General features: G+C 36.7%; 1 protein-coding gene across 8 annotated transcripts in view; it reads right to left on the bottom strand.

Moving 5' to 3' along the window:
- PTPRM (protein tyrosine phosphatase receptor type M) overlaps nucleotides 1–19,421 on the bottom strand; it is a 449,220-nt gene that overhangs the window by 66,152 nt on the left and 363,647 nt on the right. For all 8 annotated transcript variants that reach the window (XM_065752038.1, XM_065752030.1, XM_065752031.1 and 5 more), the window contains one exon: nucleotides 2,287–2,374. In XM_065752038.1, the coding sequence (XP_065608110.1) occupies nucleotides 2,287–2,374 (88 nt within the window). The remainder of the gene's footprint in view (nucleotides 1–2,286; nucleotides 2,375–19,421) is intronic.

Raw genomic sequence — 19,421 nt, 5'->3', positions numbered from 1 at the left:
CACGTATATGCCAGTCCGCAGACCGCGATCTCTAACAAGCCCTTCCAGTAGCCAGATGATTAGCATGCATTGCCAATGACACTTTTTTGGGATGTGCCTTGCTAATTCTTCACAAATCAAGCGTTTTAGAAATGTCTCAGCTAAAATCTATAGCTGCTTTTAAAAGCTGTGATCAATATTCTCTTTTCATTGAGTCAGTCCTGGGTTAGGTAACTATAAATATGTAACCCCTCTCATCTTGAAATTACCTCAAGATCTTTCCTGAGGAAAAGCAATAGATTTTAACAAACTCTATGCATAATCCTACACTATTAAAACATACACCGAATATTTCTTGAGTTAAAAAGTTTATGTTAGCAGATTCATGCTCGTTTTAGTTGTTAACAAGAAAGCACAAAGCCTTTTGTGTTCAATAAAGAAGAAACATGCTTTGTGCAAGTGACTGGACTGTGGTCATGATTCAGCTTGTTGATACAGAGGCTCACAAGCTGTCGCTACTTTCATACAGAGGGTAGGATATGTTTGCAGCCAATTAAATGCACATCACTTGGGTAATGTAAAGCATGTTGCCATTTTGACAAGCTCATACATTGCTGGCAGCTTGGTGCTTTTGTTTTACTTCCCTCAGAGAACAATAATGACTACAAGTAATAATGTAACAATAGTATCTTGGGGAAAATTTAAACAAAGAGGATAAATGGGTGGAAACAATTACATTAAACTTTTTACAGAAAAAAATATACATTTCACCATAATCATATAATTGATGGCACCTAAACGATCTATAGTATTTTTACATCTTTAAACACAGTATAAAAAGGCAATTTAGCAAAATGTTTTAAAAGCTAAAGTCAATACTTTAAGCAGCTCTGTGGGATGAATTTTCAAAAGTGGACCGCTAAAACTAGTCTCAGACTTGAAGGCAAGCAATCATTTATTAGCAGAAAACCATACAGCATAATTAAACTGTTAACTACTGCATTTCCATACGTCTCTTCAACAGATGACAAACTGTAGGCAGTTTCAGCTTCTTAAGATACTGACCTTTACTCTAGTGAATTTTAATTTGCATTATTTATATTTTCATAGCAACATAAATAGGAAATGTTATTGATAGCAATTCCAGCTAACTCTTTCTGTTTGATAAACACTGATGACATGAAAAGTAAATTAAGATCCAAATGATCAGAGTAACACTGGCCCTCTCAGAGAGCCTTCAGTACTACTTGTAATTGCCATTGATTTGTGTATCTAATATCTTCTACTTGTTTCCCCTTTGCTACTCATCACTTCCTCTGCTCAAACATACAGTAATATAAGTCCTCTGTTTACTTCAGTCACAGGCAGTCAAAGTGAAAGGTAATGTATCAAGTGACATTAAAGAGGGGACAACAAAGCTAAACAGTTTGTCACAGGCCTGGACTGGAAATAGAAGGTCACAAAGGAAGAATAAATGCAAAGCTAGAGAATGTTCTTTGGTATCTTTTTTTTTCATACCTTCAGCATTTATACTTAAATGGTGATAGCCGACTAATGCATTGTTATGTCCTCTCATAATAACAAGTCTGTTACACATTAAAGATTGCCTGCAGAGAAGCATGTAAAACCAGTCTAGTTAACAGCTTTTACATATGCACGAGTTCATGATATTCACATTTCCTAAGAAAATTTCATTTCCTTTTTCAGTAAATTGTGTATTCTTTTCTGATTTGGTGTTCACTTACAGCATCTTTTGTCACTGTGCTTTGCAATTTCATAATGCCAGATTTAGGGCTCACTCAACAAAAGAAATGACCATCCACGAAGGCTTTCAGATTATCAGTATATCTAATCTTCATGAAGCTTAGAAGTTTATAGTAAAACAAATGCATTCTGTCTGTTTCCCTAGCGTCTGTTAATAGGGTAACTTAAAATGTCTGTCTCAGTTATCAAGGAATACTAAAGCAGCAGTATTGTCCATTCCTTCAACATTCGGAACTCAGTGTCAAGAGATTAACTCATGAGACCATGGCTATTCTTCCACTAAGTTGCCAGGAGCAGTTTGGGAGCTGTCAGAGCTGAGCACTGGTTAAAGATGTCAATTTACATTAACTAAATGTTGATCACAGGATGGAAGGCATACAGTAGGATAGTGGATACATTAAATCTGACAGTTTTCTAAAAAAAAATATAACTTTGTCCCTCACAAAAGTAATATAGGCCTGATGCAAGCACGAAGCTTGTGGCCACCTTATCCAGTTCTGAAGACAAGTTAACACAGCGCACAATTATGTTGTCAACACTTACATGCAATGATATTCCCGTATCTATTTTTCATTCTGTTCTCATCTTTCTTAGCTGAATCCCACGGTGCAGACTGTCCTTCAAAGAAACTCTGAAAGAAAAGGAAGAAAGGTGACATTAAGAAATGCATGCGGCAAGTTACCTTATGGATAAACCAAGGAGAAAGGCAAACAGTACTCCTGGGTATTGTTGTTTAAAGTGCCAGTTAGTTGATTCTTTTGTTGAGCAAAAATACAGTTCTCCTATTTAAATGGCATTCATGCATAGCTCCAAATGTTATCAAAAATTTGACATGAAATAATTTGCATAACAGCATGAAGAATTATTTGCAAGTAAACTGTTAGTGAACCTTTCAGAAGTTGTATACTTGCAACAAAGAGTGTCTTGAACCTGTGCTATCCAAATACTCTGCAGAGTTCTCATTCACAGAGATAAAGCTGAAAGAGCTTCATCATCAGTGCTGGAGTTGCAGCATTTGGGTGTAGAATTATACACTGTACAAACAGGTTCTATTTTTGACCTGTCCACAAGTTTTAGTTACATCTTGGGAGACAGTTCATGTATCAAAACACATACAGATATTAAACAAAGGAGAATTAATCTATCATGTATGTGATGCATCTTTTCTAAAACATAACTCAGACTACCAAGGTGATTTTTGACAGAGAATAAAAATGATATGATTTTGTGATATAATGTGATATAATGATATAATCTACCTAGTATTCACCCAACCTTTGTGCTGTAGTTAATAAATATAATAAAAAAGAAAAAGTTAAAGGTTCTAAAAAGTTCTATATATTTGCATTAATGAACCACACAATCTAGCATAGACTCAGCAAGTAAGTTTGAGACACATGCATTTGCATAAATTTCTTGATTTTCACACCGTCTCTAACTCATTTAATGTAGATGCATTCTATCATTTCATACTGAAATATTCATTGTGGTAAAAATATTTAATTGCAAAGTGAACCACTGGAATTCTACCAGGACAATGGCCAGCCTTAACTCATGTTTTGATCTTTTCACATCAGTACGATTTAATCTTTGATTCAAGACAAACAAGAAGGCACATCATTTACTTTTTTGGTATCAGAAATCAGAAATGGCTCAGTCCCAAGCTAAGGGAAAACATCAAGAAGCTTGTGCCTCTCACAGGACCTCAGCATTTTCTGAGTGGCTTAAAATAGATAACGCCCATGAAATAGAGGACAGTGTCCTTTGCCCTCATACCTGAAATGCATTATTGTTCATAGCCTAATAATTGCATTATTAAAGAACATAAAAGTAAAAATAAATCCTTAATCTCCTTCTGAAGTCCATGAAAAGGCATTTGACATCTAAAATAAATTTTCTTTTACTACATTCACTAAATCGATGGTTCCCAACTTATGATTTGAAAACTCCTGGAAACACATGGATTACTTCTAAGAAGTTTGTACAGAATAACATGAAAAAAACAGAGGCCATGTCAAATGGCTTCAGTTTATTTGCTCTACAGTTTTCTGCACTTCTTTAGAACAATTTTTCAAAGTTTACAGATTAAAATGGTTAAACCTTATTATTATTAGTGATATTTTTCTTAATGATGGGATCTTGCCTTTGGATACAGCTCTGAAAAATGCAGTTACCTATTGAGATAGAGAATTCAAATGCTTTAAATCTTGAGATGATTTACAGTTTTTTGTCTGTTTGCCAAAAAATGTGTCAATGATGATCTGATTATTTATTGGCCAATGGTGTCTTGAGTAAGTCATGCAAATCCAGAGCAATCTCAGCTCAGGCTAGATGGAAGATATTTTTGCAATAAATCAGGGTACAGTCAATAAGGAATTGCTCTTCTTGGACAAAAACTGTGTCCAAAACCACAATTTCTTGCATAGTTCACTCCCCGGAGGTTGGTGGCCATGCCTGTGGCAGAGGTGTTAGAACTTGATGATCTTTGGGGTCCCTTCCAACCCAAGCCATTCCATGATTCTATTATTCTATTCTCAGACAGTGCTTGGGAGATGACTGATTCAATACAATTAAGGTGAAATTGAAACTTTCAGGAACAAAGTCCTAAAAGCCAGACAAAAAACCAAATTGTTCGTTCTATCTAAAACTTGGCAGGGTATCTTCTTCAGGATTTTGCCCTTCAGGTAGCAAAAATACAGACAATTCTAGTTTCCTTGCAGTCCCTCTGCTAGAGACTATTTCACAGAAGACAGTATGTAGCAAGTGACTATGAGTTCAATCCACGAACTATTACATGTGCTATTACAGAAAAATAATCCAGTCAACACAGCTCCCAAGTCTACATTTTGAAACATGGAGGACTTCCAGGGACTTCCTGCTTCTCCCTGTCCCAGACTAATGAACTTTTACAAAATTATTTTAAATCAGTCGATTAGCATAAATCTGCGGAGACAACTGGGAAACGTTTCTATGGTACTGAATTCAGGAAACATGAAATGCACTTGTCTGGGCAGCTCATCTGCTTCTCATCTGCTAATTTATTTCTCCCACCTGTTTGGAACTTATTAAAACAACGATAAGCTTAACAAGTTCTTCAGATAAAATATCTCCTAATAATATATCTTCAACATAGATAAAACCATTTGTCAGAATATGTCTATATCAAAAATGAAAACTAGGAGACAGATTCACATTTCCAGTTCCTATCTATTGACTTCACTTTCCTTATCAAATATGTATTATAGAAAAGAGCTGTAGAAGTAGATTTTTTTTTAATCAACAAGTTTGTGACTGAAATAAAAATCTATCATACAGGGAGGACAGACTTTATGCAGAGACCCATTTTTTAAACTCTTTTTGGGATACACACGTATTTCTGTGAGAGGCGTACAGAAAGGATAATTTGAAGGAAAAGATATTACAGTGTGAAAGCATAAAAAGAAACAGTTATTGTAAAAGACAGCTGGAGTGTCATTTCCTAAATTCCCCATGTGCTACCGTTACACAAACTGCAACAGAATGATAATCCACAATGAATTATATGGAGAAATCCCATTTGTCCCACAAGTAAAGAACAGAGCAGATACCTCATAACAGATGATCTGTCAAGATCTTTCCTTACTTGAGAGAAATATATTTTTCATTGTAGAATTTTTTTTAATGTCTTTTCTGACATATCACTCTCTGGAGATGCAGCTGTACAGCAGCCCACACATTATCTTTGTGGCTATTCATCCTATTTCATCCCTTAAAGTTTCTTAAAAATGCAGACTATTACGAAAAAATACATTCCCAAACAGCTTCATTCCACCAAGGGCAATGGAAAACTGAAAATGAGTGTAGGACATTTCTCAAATCATTTTAACTACATATTTCTTTAACTCAAATTGCACAAAACCTTAGCTATCCAGCCCCCATGATTTCTGTGAAAAACGAAACAGTTTCCAAACCAGCTGTTGTTGCAGGAGGCATGTCAGCATTCAACATCTATTGTCATTCTGTCATTAGAATGTATTTCAATGATCATGAAAGAACATTGCTTCTGAAAACAATGGAAACATACAGAACTGCAGAACATACAACATGAGAACTGGTCAATGGATGCAGCAGCAGGATCGTTCTAGGACAATGCAAAGCTTTTACTTGCTTTAACTCAATGTGGCAGTGGTTTCCATTAAAAATTAAATATTTGCCAAGGGCTAATTCACTGTGACCCACTGACTAGAAAATAGCTGCAATATCTCAAAATAGAGAGGGAGATAATAATTGCAAATACTGATTTTTTAAAATTATTCCCCTTTCTCATTTAAAATTCATAAGAACAGAAAATATTGGAAGGGACATATATAAAAGTACATTTATTTCTCTTTCAAAAAAATATTTCATAGTTGCTAGGTGACAACAGTGAAGTCTCCTACAATGTCATTTAGAAAATGACAAGCAAAGAAATGAGAAATTAAGGACATCATAACTCCTGTTCTGCCTACTTAATAAACAAGCACATTATTCACAGGTACAAAGAAATACATATTTCACTGTGTAACAGCTTTAAGTCTCATCTGTAGTTCTGTTTTTAAAAGTATGACTTTTTATGACGTCAATTTTGGTGTTTCATTTTCCTGAGTGGCTCTGAGTTTCTCCACTGATAATACTCATTTTTCCATTGCTATTACTAAATAATCAGATTGAGGTGTAATTTAACAATATGAATAATTTGACCTATTTAATTGATATGTCCCTGGATTTTTTTTTCAAGCTACATGCAGAGCTATACACACTAATATAGGCCAGGACCGACAACTAATAGAGGTCCTAATAGAGGTCCTTGTCTAAAAAGCAATTAGTTATATAAGAAACTTACATTTCTATCATAGGTAGAGTTAAATCTAAATTAGATGCCTGAAATGCCCTAAACTGGATAGTGAAGATACATCACTCGTTTTACCTAAATACACATCACACTTTACTGCTGCTCTGCACAGTTCATATGCAGAGATTACACATGGAAAAAATGCAACCATTAAACTCTGAGTTAAGATCCTAGTGTTGTGTTACACTTTTCTTCACATTCACAAACCCAAATAAACACACCTTATATTTTAAGCAGTTCCATAAATGTTTGCAGGACAAGTTTCTTCAGGCTAATTTAACGAATACTGCAAAATTTACAAGGTCTGTAAATCTGTCACTTCATTGGCTTTTCATTATTCAGAACCTTCAAAATACCTGGTACTTGAGGATGTTCTTGTTACTTAAAAACATCAAATGGATTTTGAAACAAAAAAGTGAACTCATCACACTCGTTTTGCTGGTAACTGAGGATTTGAATTATTAAGGAATTGAGAAGGAAGAGTAATTGGAATGTTACACCAAAGAAATCTGCAGAGATGGTTCACATGGTGAAACAATGTTTTTTAAATCTCCTGGTCATTTTGAGACAAGATTTTATCATTGAAAATGCATCACCTGTAGTTAAGAGATCACACTGAGTGTTGGCTAGCAGTGGGAGATATTCCGCTGATGGCAACCCAACGTCTGCAATCAGCACTTCATACCTCTGTCATTGGCCACTTCCTTGCTTTGGTCACTGAAAACATCTGTGGATGACAGCATGCCTCCTGAGAACATATTTGCCATCATCTTTCCCTTTTCTGTCAACTTCAATCACTGAGAATTATGTCCAGTTTTCAAGTATCACAATTTTAAAAAACATTTTACTATGCCTGCCCTTGAAAACTGCCTTTTGCAAGAGCCATTGTGAAAATCTAGCTAATCAGAGTAAATTGCCTTCAGCATTTCTAAAGCACTTATCAGTTTGTTACCGTATCCTAGGTCTGAACATGGACGAAAAAAACAGTGAAGAATACTGTAAATAGAATAACTAATGTTATCTCCTATATTCACGCTATTAGGAATTTTCTGGAGAAATTAGGCTTAGTTTACATAAAGTTTTCTTAGTGTGAGATTTAAGATGCAAATTAGGACAGTTCTTGTCCTAACTACAGCAACTCTCTAGCATTGTTCTGATTTTAGCTCCTTTATGTGCTCGGGGCACCTTAAATTGACGTGAAAAAAAAAAAAAAAAGAAACATACATGAATTAATAGATTCATAAATGCTTGCAGAAAGTTTGCCTAAGGTAGGAAACAGTCTTTTTCTTCTCAGGTCCATTCAGGTTTGTCTACAGAACACACGAGAGAAAGTAGGAAAGCAAAGTCTTTCAGGTCTTCTGAAGCACTAAACTTCACAGTCATTGCTCACATTAAATGCTGAGTAAATGAAGGGGAATTGTTACCTCCTTCCTCAACTGCATCATGACTTATCAACTCAGGTTTTAATAAAAAGGACCAAAAAATGTGGTGAGACAAAATATGGTACTAGTTGTATTGGTGTGCCCTTTTTCAGAGGCAAGATGTAATTTGTATGATTGTATAAATCTCTGATTGAAGTGTTTTTGTATCCGAGTCCATTTCGTCACCACACTGTCATTTGGTCTCAAACCAACAAGGCTGGAAAAGCAAGTACCATGGAGTATTGCTATAATAACAGGGAATTATATTCCTTATAATTTTAAAGCCAAGCTATTTACGAGATCTATTGATGTAATTTCTTATCTTGGAATCTAACACTGCTACACCTAAAGTTCACTTGTATGATTAAACAGGAAGAATATAAATATTTTAAGATTCTGTGGAGCAGTCTAAAAATTTGATAGATAATCTAGATTCTATAGGCTTTCAGAGCCATTTCCATTCTATCTACTTAAGTTTAAAAAACTCTATTACTTTCATTTCTTTAAAATACTTTAAGACTTCCAAGGAACGATTTTATAAATATGGTGTAATGTGAATTAGTAAGAGTGCTGCAATAGAATGCACAATTAAAATTCTAATTTGAAACTTATTCCCTGGCATACCAGATAGCAATAACTTAACCTCATTAATCTTCCTGATTTATCTTCAGCGGAAAATATAGTATGTTGATGAGATTTTATGATCCTTTTCTTATAGGAAGGACCCTCTGGGTAAAATATTCACGTTTGCACTTTAACCAATGTGCAGGATATATTATTTTTAACTTATGTGCAAAAATTTGGTCTCAAGCAGAGCTTATTTCATCTCATCAATGTAGATTTCCTTGGAGGATTTAACAAATAGTTTTCATGTACATCACATGCCATTTTCATAAGTATATCTCCCCATTTCTCTCCACTTTTTTAACACTATGTAATTTAAAGTTCTGTTCACAACTATCATACCTTGTGTGTTTTCAAGAAGACAATGAACTTGAGCAACATTCACAGAATCACAGAATTTTAGGGATTGGAAGGGACCTCTAGAGATCATCAAGTCCAACCCCCCTTGCCAAAGCAGCTCCCTAGCCCAGGTTGCTTAGGTAAGTGTCCAGGTAGGTCTTGAATGTCTCCAGAGAAGGAGACTCCACCACCTCTCTGTGCAGCTGTGCCAGTGCTCCATCACCTGCACTGTGAAGAAGTTCCTACTCACATTTTTGTGGAACTTCCTAGCATCAGTTTGTGGCCATTTCCCCTTGCCCTATCGTAACTGTAACATCTGTAAAACTATAAAGTGAACTTACACAGGCTCCACTGAATACCACCTACTTCTGTGAATTGATAGGAACTCTCTTTTGGGGAAATACAGAGAGACATTGATCATCATAAAGGTGCTGTACATCCTTTTGTGAACAGAATTATCCACTTCATTATTCACTAGCTCTGTCTTCATCCCTCCTCCGTATGTTGTTCCAAAGGATGTAATTACATGTGTCAGTTGCGCACTACACGAGTAAAAGATGACAGTTGTTCTGTTTCTTAATGAGAGTTCCTACTCATAAAGACACAAATATTTACACAGAAAGTACCAGGACTCACTCAAGGTTACAGAGTTATAGTGCAGTAAATGCATAGATTATGATTTTGAGAAATGCTAAACTAACCTTTTAATACCATATTCAGAAGGGTAATGTACATACTTCAAATGATTGCAATAGAAGGAAAGTATTCAGCCTGATCACTATGATAAAGCTTGAGTAATGTCAAAAAGGAATATTTATTAAGATTTACTGGGTGAAGACTGACACTAACTCCGAGCTAATGCAGGCATCCAAGGTACAGTTCCATTCATCTAACCATGACTTAATTCAGGGCAATTAATGCAACTACTACTACTACTACTACTACTACTACTACTACTACTATTAATATATCTCTTCTGTTCTCATTTTCAAGAACTCATCTTACTTTCTTCTGTTAAAGGACATCTTATCTCTAATAATAGAGTAGCTATTACCTGGTACATCAATGTGCTGCTCCCAAATTCACAGTTTAGCTGCATTTCCTTTCGCTCTGTTTAGACTTACAAGCATTTAGATAAGGATGCCTGTGTTCCCATGCATTGCTACTCTCTTAGAATTTGGAAAAGTATGCTTATGATTCCCTGTATCTCTTGGTTTTTATTTCCAAACTTTTCTTCAAGCACCCTTATGCCAAGCACAGCGTTCCTTCCACAACACTACCTGGAACTCAGAAACACAGCACTCTATTAAATTTTCTCCATTATACACAGAAATGGGAACAAGTATGCGGATTCAAGAATTTGTTTTTAGGTGCTGCAGAGCTTTGAGAATATTGTTTTGGATCCTTCTGAGTGCTTCAAATTTTAATTCAAAACATTAATTGAAGATTTAAATATTCTGACTTTAGTCCATTTTTCCTCCTAAAAAAATTAGCACTGTGATGTTTGATTTACTTTACAAATAATAAAAGATTGCTCCAGGGAACAGTTTCCAAGAGCTATGAAATACTATTAAAACAGAGCATAAAAATACATTGTGCTACAAAAAAAATTAGTGAAGAAATACTGCTCTTTTTTCTTCCTAGGGTAAAAAGAAGACCTGGAAATCAGTTTAAAACATAACAAAAAAGAAGGAAAAGTACAAAGAAAAGAAAACAGATGAAGAAAAAGAGAAGGAGAAGAAGGGCGAAGAGAAAGAAGGAAAGAAGTGAAAATATTTTCAGTTGTCAGAAGGAAACAGTATGCATTTAGTGTAAGTAGTAAGCTTTCTGTAGTAGTCAAAACATGAGTGAACAGGAAGTCATATGTAGATATTGATAAGAAATAGTTTACTCATTGCCTACATACTCTATATAATGCTTAAAAAAAGGCTTAATGATTCCAGGAAACTCTCTATGAAATATGTGGGAATACTTACTTCCATGGCAAAAGGACTGGATCAACCATAGGCTAGAACACTAATTTTTACTCTACAGGTACTCTATAGAGTAACTATAGTATTTGAAAAAGTACTATTCAATAGCTATGCACTTATGTCATCCACTTGCTGAAGAGTATTTCGAATGAAAGGTGATCAACATCAAACCAGTAGACACAAAAAAAAAAGAAGAATACAGACGTATCTTCTGATACATTTAAAGCAAAACCAGAAGTGTTTTTTTTCCTGTTTATATCTAAATAAATCACTATAATTGAAGCAGTCTAAGCCAAACTAAGAATTCACAGGAACTGCTTCACTAAATTATCAAGTGACACACGCAGAAAAAAAAATCAGAATATCTTAAAATCTTCTGGATAAAAAATGCTGTTACTGACTCAGAACCACACTACTGGAAAAGCCTTGAACATAATAAAATTCCCTGAAGTAACAGAAAACAGCATGTGGGGAAAGGAAATAAAAGCATGTAAATGTTGAATTTGAAAAGTAAGGCGAACTCCTCCTACCTTCATCCAAGTTGTAATTTACACACAGCTGATCTAACCTCTCAAGTGTTAAAGCATCCCTCTGAATCTGCTCACTAAGTGAGCCTTGAGGCTTTTCAAAAGTATATCTAGGGCACTGTAGTTCATACAGTTTTGATACAAGACAGAAAGAAACAAAGCTCACATAATAAGGTTTTAATTTTCTTAAAGAGTGACAATGACATACTGAAAAGCTACAAGATAGAAGTCCAGATACACTAGAGTGCACTGATAGAAAACAAACTTTTCCATGCTGTTGTTTTTCCTAGTGGATAAGATAGCACTTTCCCCTTTCCTTATTTCAAGGGAAATAAGAGTACTAGGCTAGGCTAAAATACATAATAAGGGTCTACTTTCAGTGCCCTTTCAAAAAAAAAAACAAAAAAACAACAACAAACAAAAACGATAGCACTTTATTGTGTTGGTTCATTACATTTTTTTTTTACAGGAAAGTTTGGTGCCTTGGAGTCTGCTTTGCTTGTTTGCAAACACACTCTTTGCTAACATATACAGAGACACTTCTTCCTTCCTCTAGGTCTGACTTTTAGCCCAGTATTTTCCTTGTTCTAGAGAAAGAGATCTACTGAGACCACAAGGTGCCGAAACAACCTAGACTCAGGTAATGGATAAAGTGATGTGAAAGTTCTGTGGGTTGACAACGAAGAACAGGAAAGAGGTTGCTGTCCCTGAAATCTGACACTAGGACAATTTTTACATTATTAATCTAAGATCATGTGTGTGGTGCCCGCATTTTGCCTCTGGATCAATACAAGCAAACCTTACACAAACAACAGTTTAACCAGAGCATTTATCCGCAAGTCACCTGCATCATCCAATTCTATTTGTATGTAATCAGCTAGTATATTCCTGATGCTTGAGAATGAAATTTTGAAAGAACATTTATAAGTTATCTGAACGGTGTTGTTGCACAATACAATGGATATCTCCCAATGTCCCCGTGCAAATTTATCTTCTTCCTTTGTATTTATCACTCATATAACATACATTCTTTCATTCTTTCAATATACACTGCCACTGAAGTAAGCATTGGGCTAACTAACACAAAAATATTAATAGCCAGCAATAACATTGGAGCTGGCAATTTGAGTGCTATCAGTTACTTACAGTGCAGTTAGGCAACAAGTATTTCCCTCTCCACTCTAACAGTACAGTTTTAAAAAAATAACAAACCAAGCGTAACATTCACAGAAAACATATGAAAAAAGAAGCGGGATGAGTGCCCTTATTTGACAGGACAGTCTTTTTTTCAAACAAACAATATGGTGAAATCATGAGTTCTTTATAGAGTAAGGATGCAAATGGAAAAGTTACATACAAAGTCCATGCAATAATGCAGAGAGATTACAAAAGACAGTAAGAAACTCAAAATGTTATCACAGAAAAAAAAAATAGTTCAAATTACTATTTACATTCATAGCTCTAAAAGCATGAAAGGAATACTTACCGTTCTGAACTTAGATCACACCGATGACATTATTTTATGGAATCTTTTCTGATGTGCAGGACCTTTGCGAACATGTCCCCTAGCAAGTCTTTTGTTCAGTTCCTAATCTTGCTGAGTATGAAAACAATTCTTCAACAAAGATTGAGGTTTAATGACTTGATTTATAATTTTGTGAGGTTTTTTTTCTTTTTTCTCTTTTCTTTTTTTTTTTTTTTTGCAATCTGCTTCTTCATTTTCTCCTTTGCATAAACTGAGCGAAACGCAGCAATTTATCAACTGTCTGTGGACACTTCAAGATTTATATACATTGCAGCTCTACATTTTTTATTCTACATTTCTTTTCATTACAACACTGCACTCAAGCTAGATTAATTGAGGCAAGCCAACATTATAAAAGCTCTATTGAATAGCAGCAGATGCCTTTATTCTCCACATCCCTCTATAAAACCAAACTTTTAAAAATTTGAGTCTCTATATAAATATTTCCCTTATAAGACAATACAAAGATTCCAAACATCTGCCTCTCATTAAGCCAATCAGTAGTTGTATAATGAAGTCCATATTTATCCAGACTCTTATTAATAAAAGTATTGTTCAAGTCTGTATGCCAAATTCTGCTAGAAGAACCAGAGAGTACTACAAAGATTGAGCTACACTGACAAGAGTGACTTGGCACTGAAGTATTCTAGTCCTAAGCCTTCGTGGAAGTCCCAGCAATTAAAACTTTTAAATAACATGGGAAAACGTACTGTTGTGAGATTCAGAGACTTCAGTCCAGCAGGGACCAGACTTGCCATCTGGACTGCTAGAGAGGACATAGACCAAAGAGTATACAGCTGGAGTGCTAGGATGTTCAATATTGGGTCCAAATCTGTCTTAACATCTCCATTAATGATCTGGACAATGGGGCAGAGTGCACCCTCAGCAAATTTGAAGATGGCACAAAACTGGGAGAAGTGTCTGATGCACCAGAGGTTGTGCTGCCACCCAGAGAGACCTGGACAGGATAAGAAATGGTCTCACAGGAATCTTATGAAGTTCACTGAGGGGAAATGCCAAGTCCTGCACCTGGGGAGGAACAACCCTAGGCACCTCTATAAGGCTACCCAGTTGGAAAGTATCCTGGCAGAAAAAGACCCGGTGAACCCGAGGTTGAACAATATACCCTTGCCACAAAGGTTACTGACATTCTAGGCTGCAGTAGGCAAAGCACTGCCGGCAGCTGGAGGGAGGTGATCTCTGCTCAGCACTGGTGAGGCCAGACCTGTAGTGCTTGTGAGAGACTTGGACAAACTGATGAGAGTTCAGAAAGGGAACATTAAGATGATGAAGGAACTGGAATACCTTTCCTCTAAGGAAAGGCTAATAGAGTTGGAAATGTTGAGCCAGGAGAAGCAATAGCTCAGCAAGAGGGGATCTTAATGTATATAAAAACATGACAGGAAAATGCAAGGGGATGGAGTCAGGGTCTTTCCAGTGGTGCACAGTAGGAGCACAAGAGACACTGAGCCCAAGCTGGAGCACAAGAGGTTCCCTCTGAACAGCAGGCAGCACTTCTGTGCTGTGCAGGTGACAAAGCACTAGTACAGACTACCCAGAGGTTGTGGGGTCTCCCCCCTTGGAAATTTCCAGAAGTGGCTGGATGTGGGCCTGGGCACCCTGCTCTGGGTGGCCCTGCTGGAATAGGGGTTGGGCCAGATGCTCCAGAGGGTTGATTTCCACACAAGTCATTCTGAGATTCTGTGATTCTATGACACATATTGAAAAAAAAATCACTATTAGGGACACCTGTCTCAAACTTTAGGCAATAGGGAAGCATCTACTTCTTTTGGGGAATCTTGAAAATGGATGCTTCTGGAATTGCATATTATTTCACTATTTCTTTTAATGCTGGATGCAAAAGTCATTTGAATTCAGCCTGTGATACTACAGTTTTACCTGACAGCTCATTGATGAAGACCTTCCTGGTAATGACATAGGACACAGTACCTTCAAAATCATGTTTCAGCCCAAGTTGTGTCAAACCTAGAAACGTTCCAGAAGCACCCAACATAGATTACAATAAAAGGTTTGTCTTCCAAAACAAAATAGGCTCCTGGGACAAACTGATTCAGGTTGGGTGAACCTGAAACTCTAGCTTTCAGCCACACTTACAGTATCCTACTGCTAACAACACTAATGTTTCCAGAAGAAATCTTTCAATAATGGCAGACTTCCTGGATTTAGTGAAAAACTGTCGGTGCAGTGGTACCACGTCACACTCTTGTTTCCTACCTAGCCCCATGTCAACCTTTGTAAGCTGAGGTAAATTTATAAGTTTACAGTTAAAAGCATATGTGAGACAATATCCAAAATAAACATTGAGGTTTTTTTTTATTTTGGGTAGGGAAATTATCATTCTTAGTAATCTTATTGTAGTCACCATAGCTGGTAGAACTTGCCATATCAGTTAAAATATACTTGATCTGACATCAGATCAAATGAATTTTGGCATAAACCAAGATAACTTTCCTGTCCTCCATTGAAAGAGTCCTGAACATTAGCAGGCATTGACAGAATTGTATAGTGAGTTGAGTACTCCATTGCTTTATGCATATGTACTTACTATTTTTTAAAATATAGCTTCTATTAGTGACAATAAAAATAGTGTTTCTATAATACCTTCCTCCTCCTCCCCTTTTTTTTTCCCAAATGAAATAAGAACATGAACATTTTTGCTTTTTTTACATTATTGCTCTACTAAGCTTGAGCACTCCAACACATGGCTTCTCCACTCTAAAGCAGCCATATGGGTAGCATCATTCAAATCTTTTGTTATGCCATAAAAAAACATGTTACGGTCAACCTTCTAGATTACTCAGTCAGGTTTCCAGGGATCCTTGGACTTGCTGCTCTGTGAAGCGGAGGAACGCATGAACAGATGACCTTACTCACCCATGCATGTAGTCTACCCCCCTGCTCCTTGCTTTTCCCAATTTTAGGGAGGAGGACTTTCCCCAGACTGTCCTGTCCACCACACTGAGGAAAAAGAGGTGGCAGTTGCAGAACACTGGTGACAGAGACATGGCAGGGACGGGCTGGTCTAGAAAGGGAAAAAAAACACCTGTGGCACACCTTGTAATTTTGTACTGTGCTGTCACAGCACTGTGCTTGCCAGAGTTCTAGAAGTGTCTGGAGAATGCTCTCAGACATGTGGTCTGATTTTTGCATGGTCTTGCTCAAGTTAGACTTGATAATCCTTGTGGGTCCCTTCCAACTCAGAATAATCTGTGGTTTTATAATCACTATTCCACACTACCTAAGTGATTTCAAATATCCCTACAATAGCTATGGGACAATAAATGTTCTCATATTACCCTCTTCTGGCAGTCTGCAAGTGAGTATCAGGGTCCACACAAATAAGAGGGGATGGAGTAGAATGTCAAGTATATCAGTGGGGAAGGTTTCTGGTATTGGAGAAAGCACTCGTGAGAAGTCAGGATAAAAGCTGAGGAAGCACAACTGGATCTCCTTGTACACGTCCAGTTACACAAAAATTTATTAGTTTAATTCTTTGCTTGGCTCCTGGAACAGGACTATATTATCAGGTTCCAAACTGACCCCTTGTAAGAAATTTAAGCAATCCCACATGCTTGAGCCAAAAGGAAATACAGGTATGTCAACAGGAAAAGTATTTTCACCCCATCCAGGCTGTCTTGCTGCCTCGGGAACGTGAAAGATCCATTTATGTCAGAAAGACAGTGTTTTGAACAAGGTCTCAAAAATAACATAAATAGTCTTAGTTACAAAAACAAAAATCAATCCACAGAACAGCCAGAACTTTACAGCAGCCCTAAATGCAATGGAAAGCATGGACTATTTTAGCTCCCTTTGTGTGGCAGAGATAGATGAGCTTAGTAAACACCAGCAGAACAAACACAAATGCTGTGCAAAGAACTGACAAATGGAGGTAAAATATGTCAATCTCTAATGAGATCTACAATTAAACACACAAAAAGCACGAGCAATTTATATGACCTTTCCTTGGATTCAGTTTTCTGTGTTCTACCTACTGCTAGTTCTATATATTTGATCTGCAATGTATGCATCAAAATGTAAAATTCAAGCTGGCGATGATGTAAAAGAAGAGAAATTGGAAAACTGGTAAAATGGAACTGTGTATAAAATTACAAGAAAGCACCAAGATACAAATTTTGTCTAGATTTGAAGTATTTGCCTCAGTACAGAATGTAAACAAATGCTTTTGTGTGGTTTGGAAGCTCAACCTGCTAAATTACAAAAAGCACATAAGACTCTCCAAGTTTTTCTCCAATGGGCAAGAAGTTTTTCACTTTCTAGAACAGTTTAATTCACTTACCGTTCTGAATTGTGGGTAACATTGCTTACTTGAGAGTGTCTAATTAATGTAAACAAAGTCCTTAATATTATAAGACACTGCTAAGAATAAAGGTTCAAGAATTAGGCTTCAGGATAGGAGCTATACACTTTAAATAATATCTCTTTTGGAAGTGAATTTCTTTTTTTCCACCTTTCCTTACAGCTTCATCATCCTGCATTTCACAGTCCAAAAGGAGGACAGTGGATCAGGACAGATGCTGAAGTGAAGAACTAATGGGTAAGGCTGGCTAACTTAAAGAACTTTGTGTTCTTTATAATCTAAAGTGACGTTAGAACTATATAATATTTACTACTAGTATGTTAAAACAAAATAAAAATAACAACTTTGCATTGCATTGTTTGCTTTGCTTATACAGTATCACTGATTTATTTTCTTCTTCATGGTCAAACCAGAGGTCCATACATGCCGTTGCTTTTTCTGCAACAGACTAGTAGCAGACGTTTACAACAACAACAACAACAAAAAGGACCAAGAAAAGAACAGAGAGTGATACTTTCCCCACTATAGCCTCTTAACTTCTAGCAATCAATGGCTTTCCCGAGCAATCTCTTTCTCAGCCAGAGGCTGCACACAGTCATTGTGTTTAACAATGAATTTGTCTAGCCCATTTTTGAACTCATAATTTTGGCTTCATAGCAACTTGAGGCAATGAGTTCCACCATGCAATTATGTGCTGAGTGAAAAATATTTCCTTTTGTTCACCTTAGACCTGCTGCTTAATCGCTTTGTTGGGTGCTCCTGATTTCCTGTATTATAAGAAATAATGAATAATTGTTGATAGCATTGCAGACGTAACACTGATCCCTGGCACAGCTCAGAATATCCTGAGGGGGAATTACAGCAGCCAGGAATGAGTGATATTTCACTACCCTGGAAACAAGGTAGAGACTTGGTACTGGAGCTGATAAAGTGGTTCTGTGCCACTTTAAGGATTGCCTCACTCACAGAATCTTCGCAGTTTATTATCCCAACCTTACAGAAGCTATGTACTGACAGTGTTGCACAGAGCATAAGAGCTGAAGCTGAAGTGTGAACAAAGTGAATAAGCAAAACTACAAACCAGAAATACTTTGTTTTCCTGCAGTCATTTTGTCCAATGACAAATGGAAACAGGCACAGATAAAAATCAAGGCTAGCTGAACAAAAGCTATCACAGCCTAACTCAGAGGACAATGAGCTGAAATATCCTTCATGCAAACACCACACTCAACTGTTCTAGCAATGAGTAAAGGCTGACAGCACTTGGAAGAGCAATGCTGGTATAATAGACTGAAGAACTGTTGTGCGCAGTCTTTCTCAAGATTAAAAAGCATATGTCTCAACTCAACAGTCTTGCTCAGATTCAGAGGATCTTGGAAGGATGCACAAATCTAAACAGAGCTTTGCACTGCAAGCCCTCCCCCTTCTATTTATATCACCTTCTTTCTTTCCTAACTAGTCACAAGGGGTTGGAGGTGGCTTCTAACCTGAGTAGAAGACACAAAATCTGACCCCACCTTTTCAACTTCTGTTATGCGATGCAGGAATTTTGTTGCTTTGTTGTCGCTCTTGGTAAACAAAGCCACGAAGATCATTCGTGTGTGGGTATTTACTGTAAACAATTAGAATGGTAATATTTTCTCACTTCCAAACTTTAAGCTCTGTGATACAGCCAAGTATTTAAGCATCAAAGGTAAAATATTCCCGCTGCCTTCACCCAGACTAATCACATGCTTCAACTTAATGATTACTTCAGGAACCAGGACTTCAGTGAGACTCTACCAGCCCAGAGCAAGCACTGGGAGGCATTCAGAAAGGAAACTTTCCATTCCTGTTTGAGTAAGATAAAGACAAAAAACCTATAATCTCACTAGAAAGAGTACAGTCTATATCCCCTTCTCTGCAAGCTACCTCTGTTAGTAAAGGCAGTCACAGCTATGTCTCCTTTTGAACTCATCCTGTGCATCAAGGAAGGTCCCCTTTAGTATATGGTGTACGAGTGGAGATGGCTTGTCTTGTAAAGATTCAGAAAGCTCTCTAATATATAATACAGTTTTTTA

This window comes from Cyrtonyx montezumae, unplaced genomic scaffold, assembly GCF_038088225.1.
Source record: "Cyrtonyx montezumae isolate F1298 unplaced genomic scaffold, pur_monq_1.0 scaffold_8, whole genome shotgun sequence".
NCBI lineage: Eukaryota > Metazoa > Chordata > Aves > Galliformes > Odontophoridae > Cyrtonyx > Cyrtonyx montezumae.
This window is presented reverse-complemented; position numbering and strand designations above follow the sequence as displayed.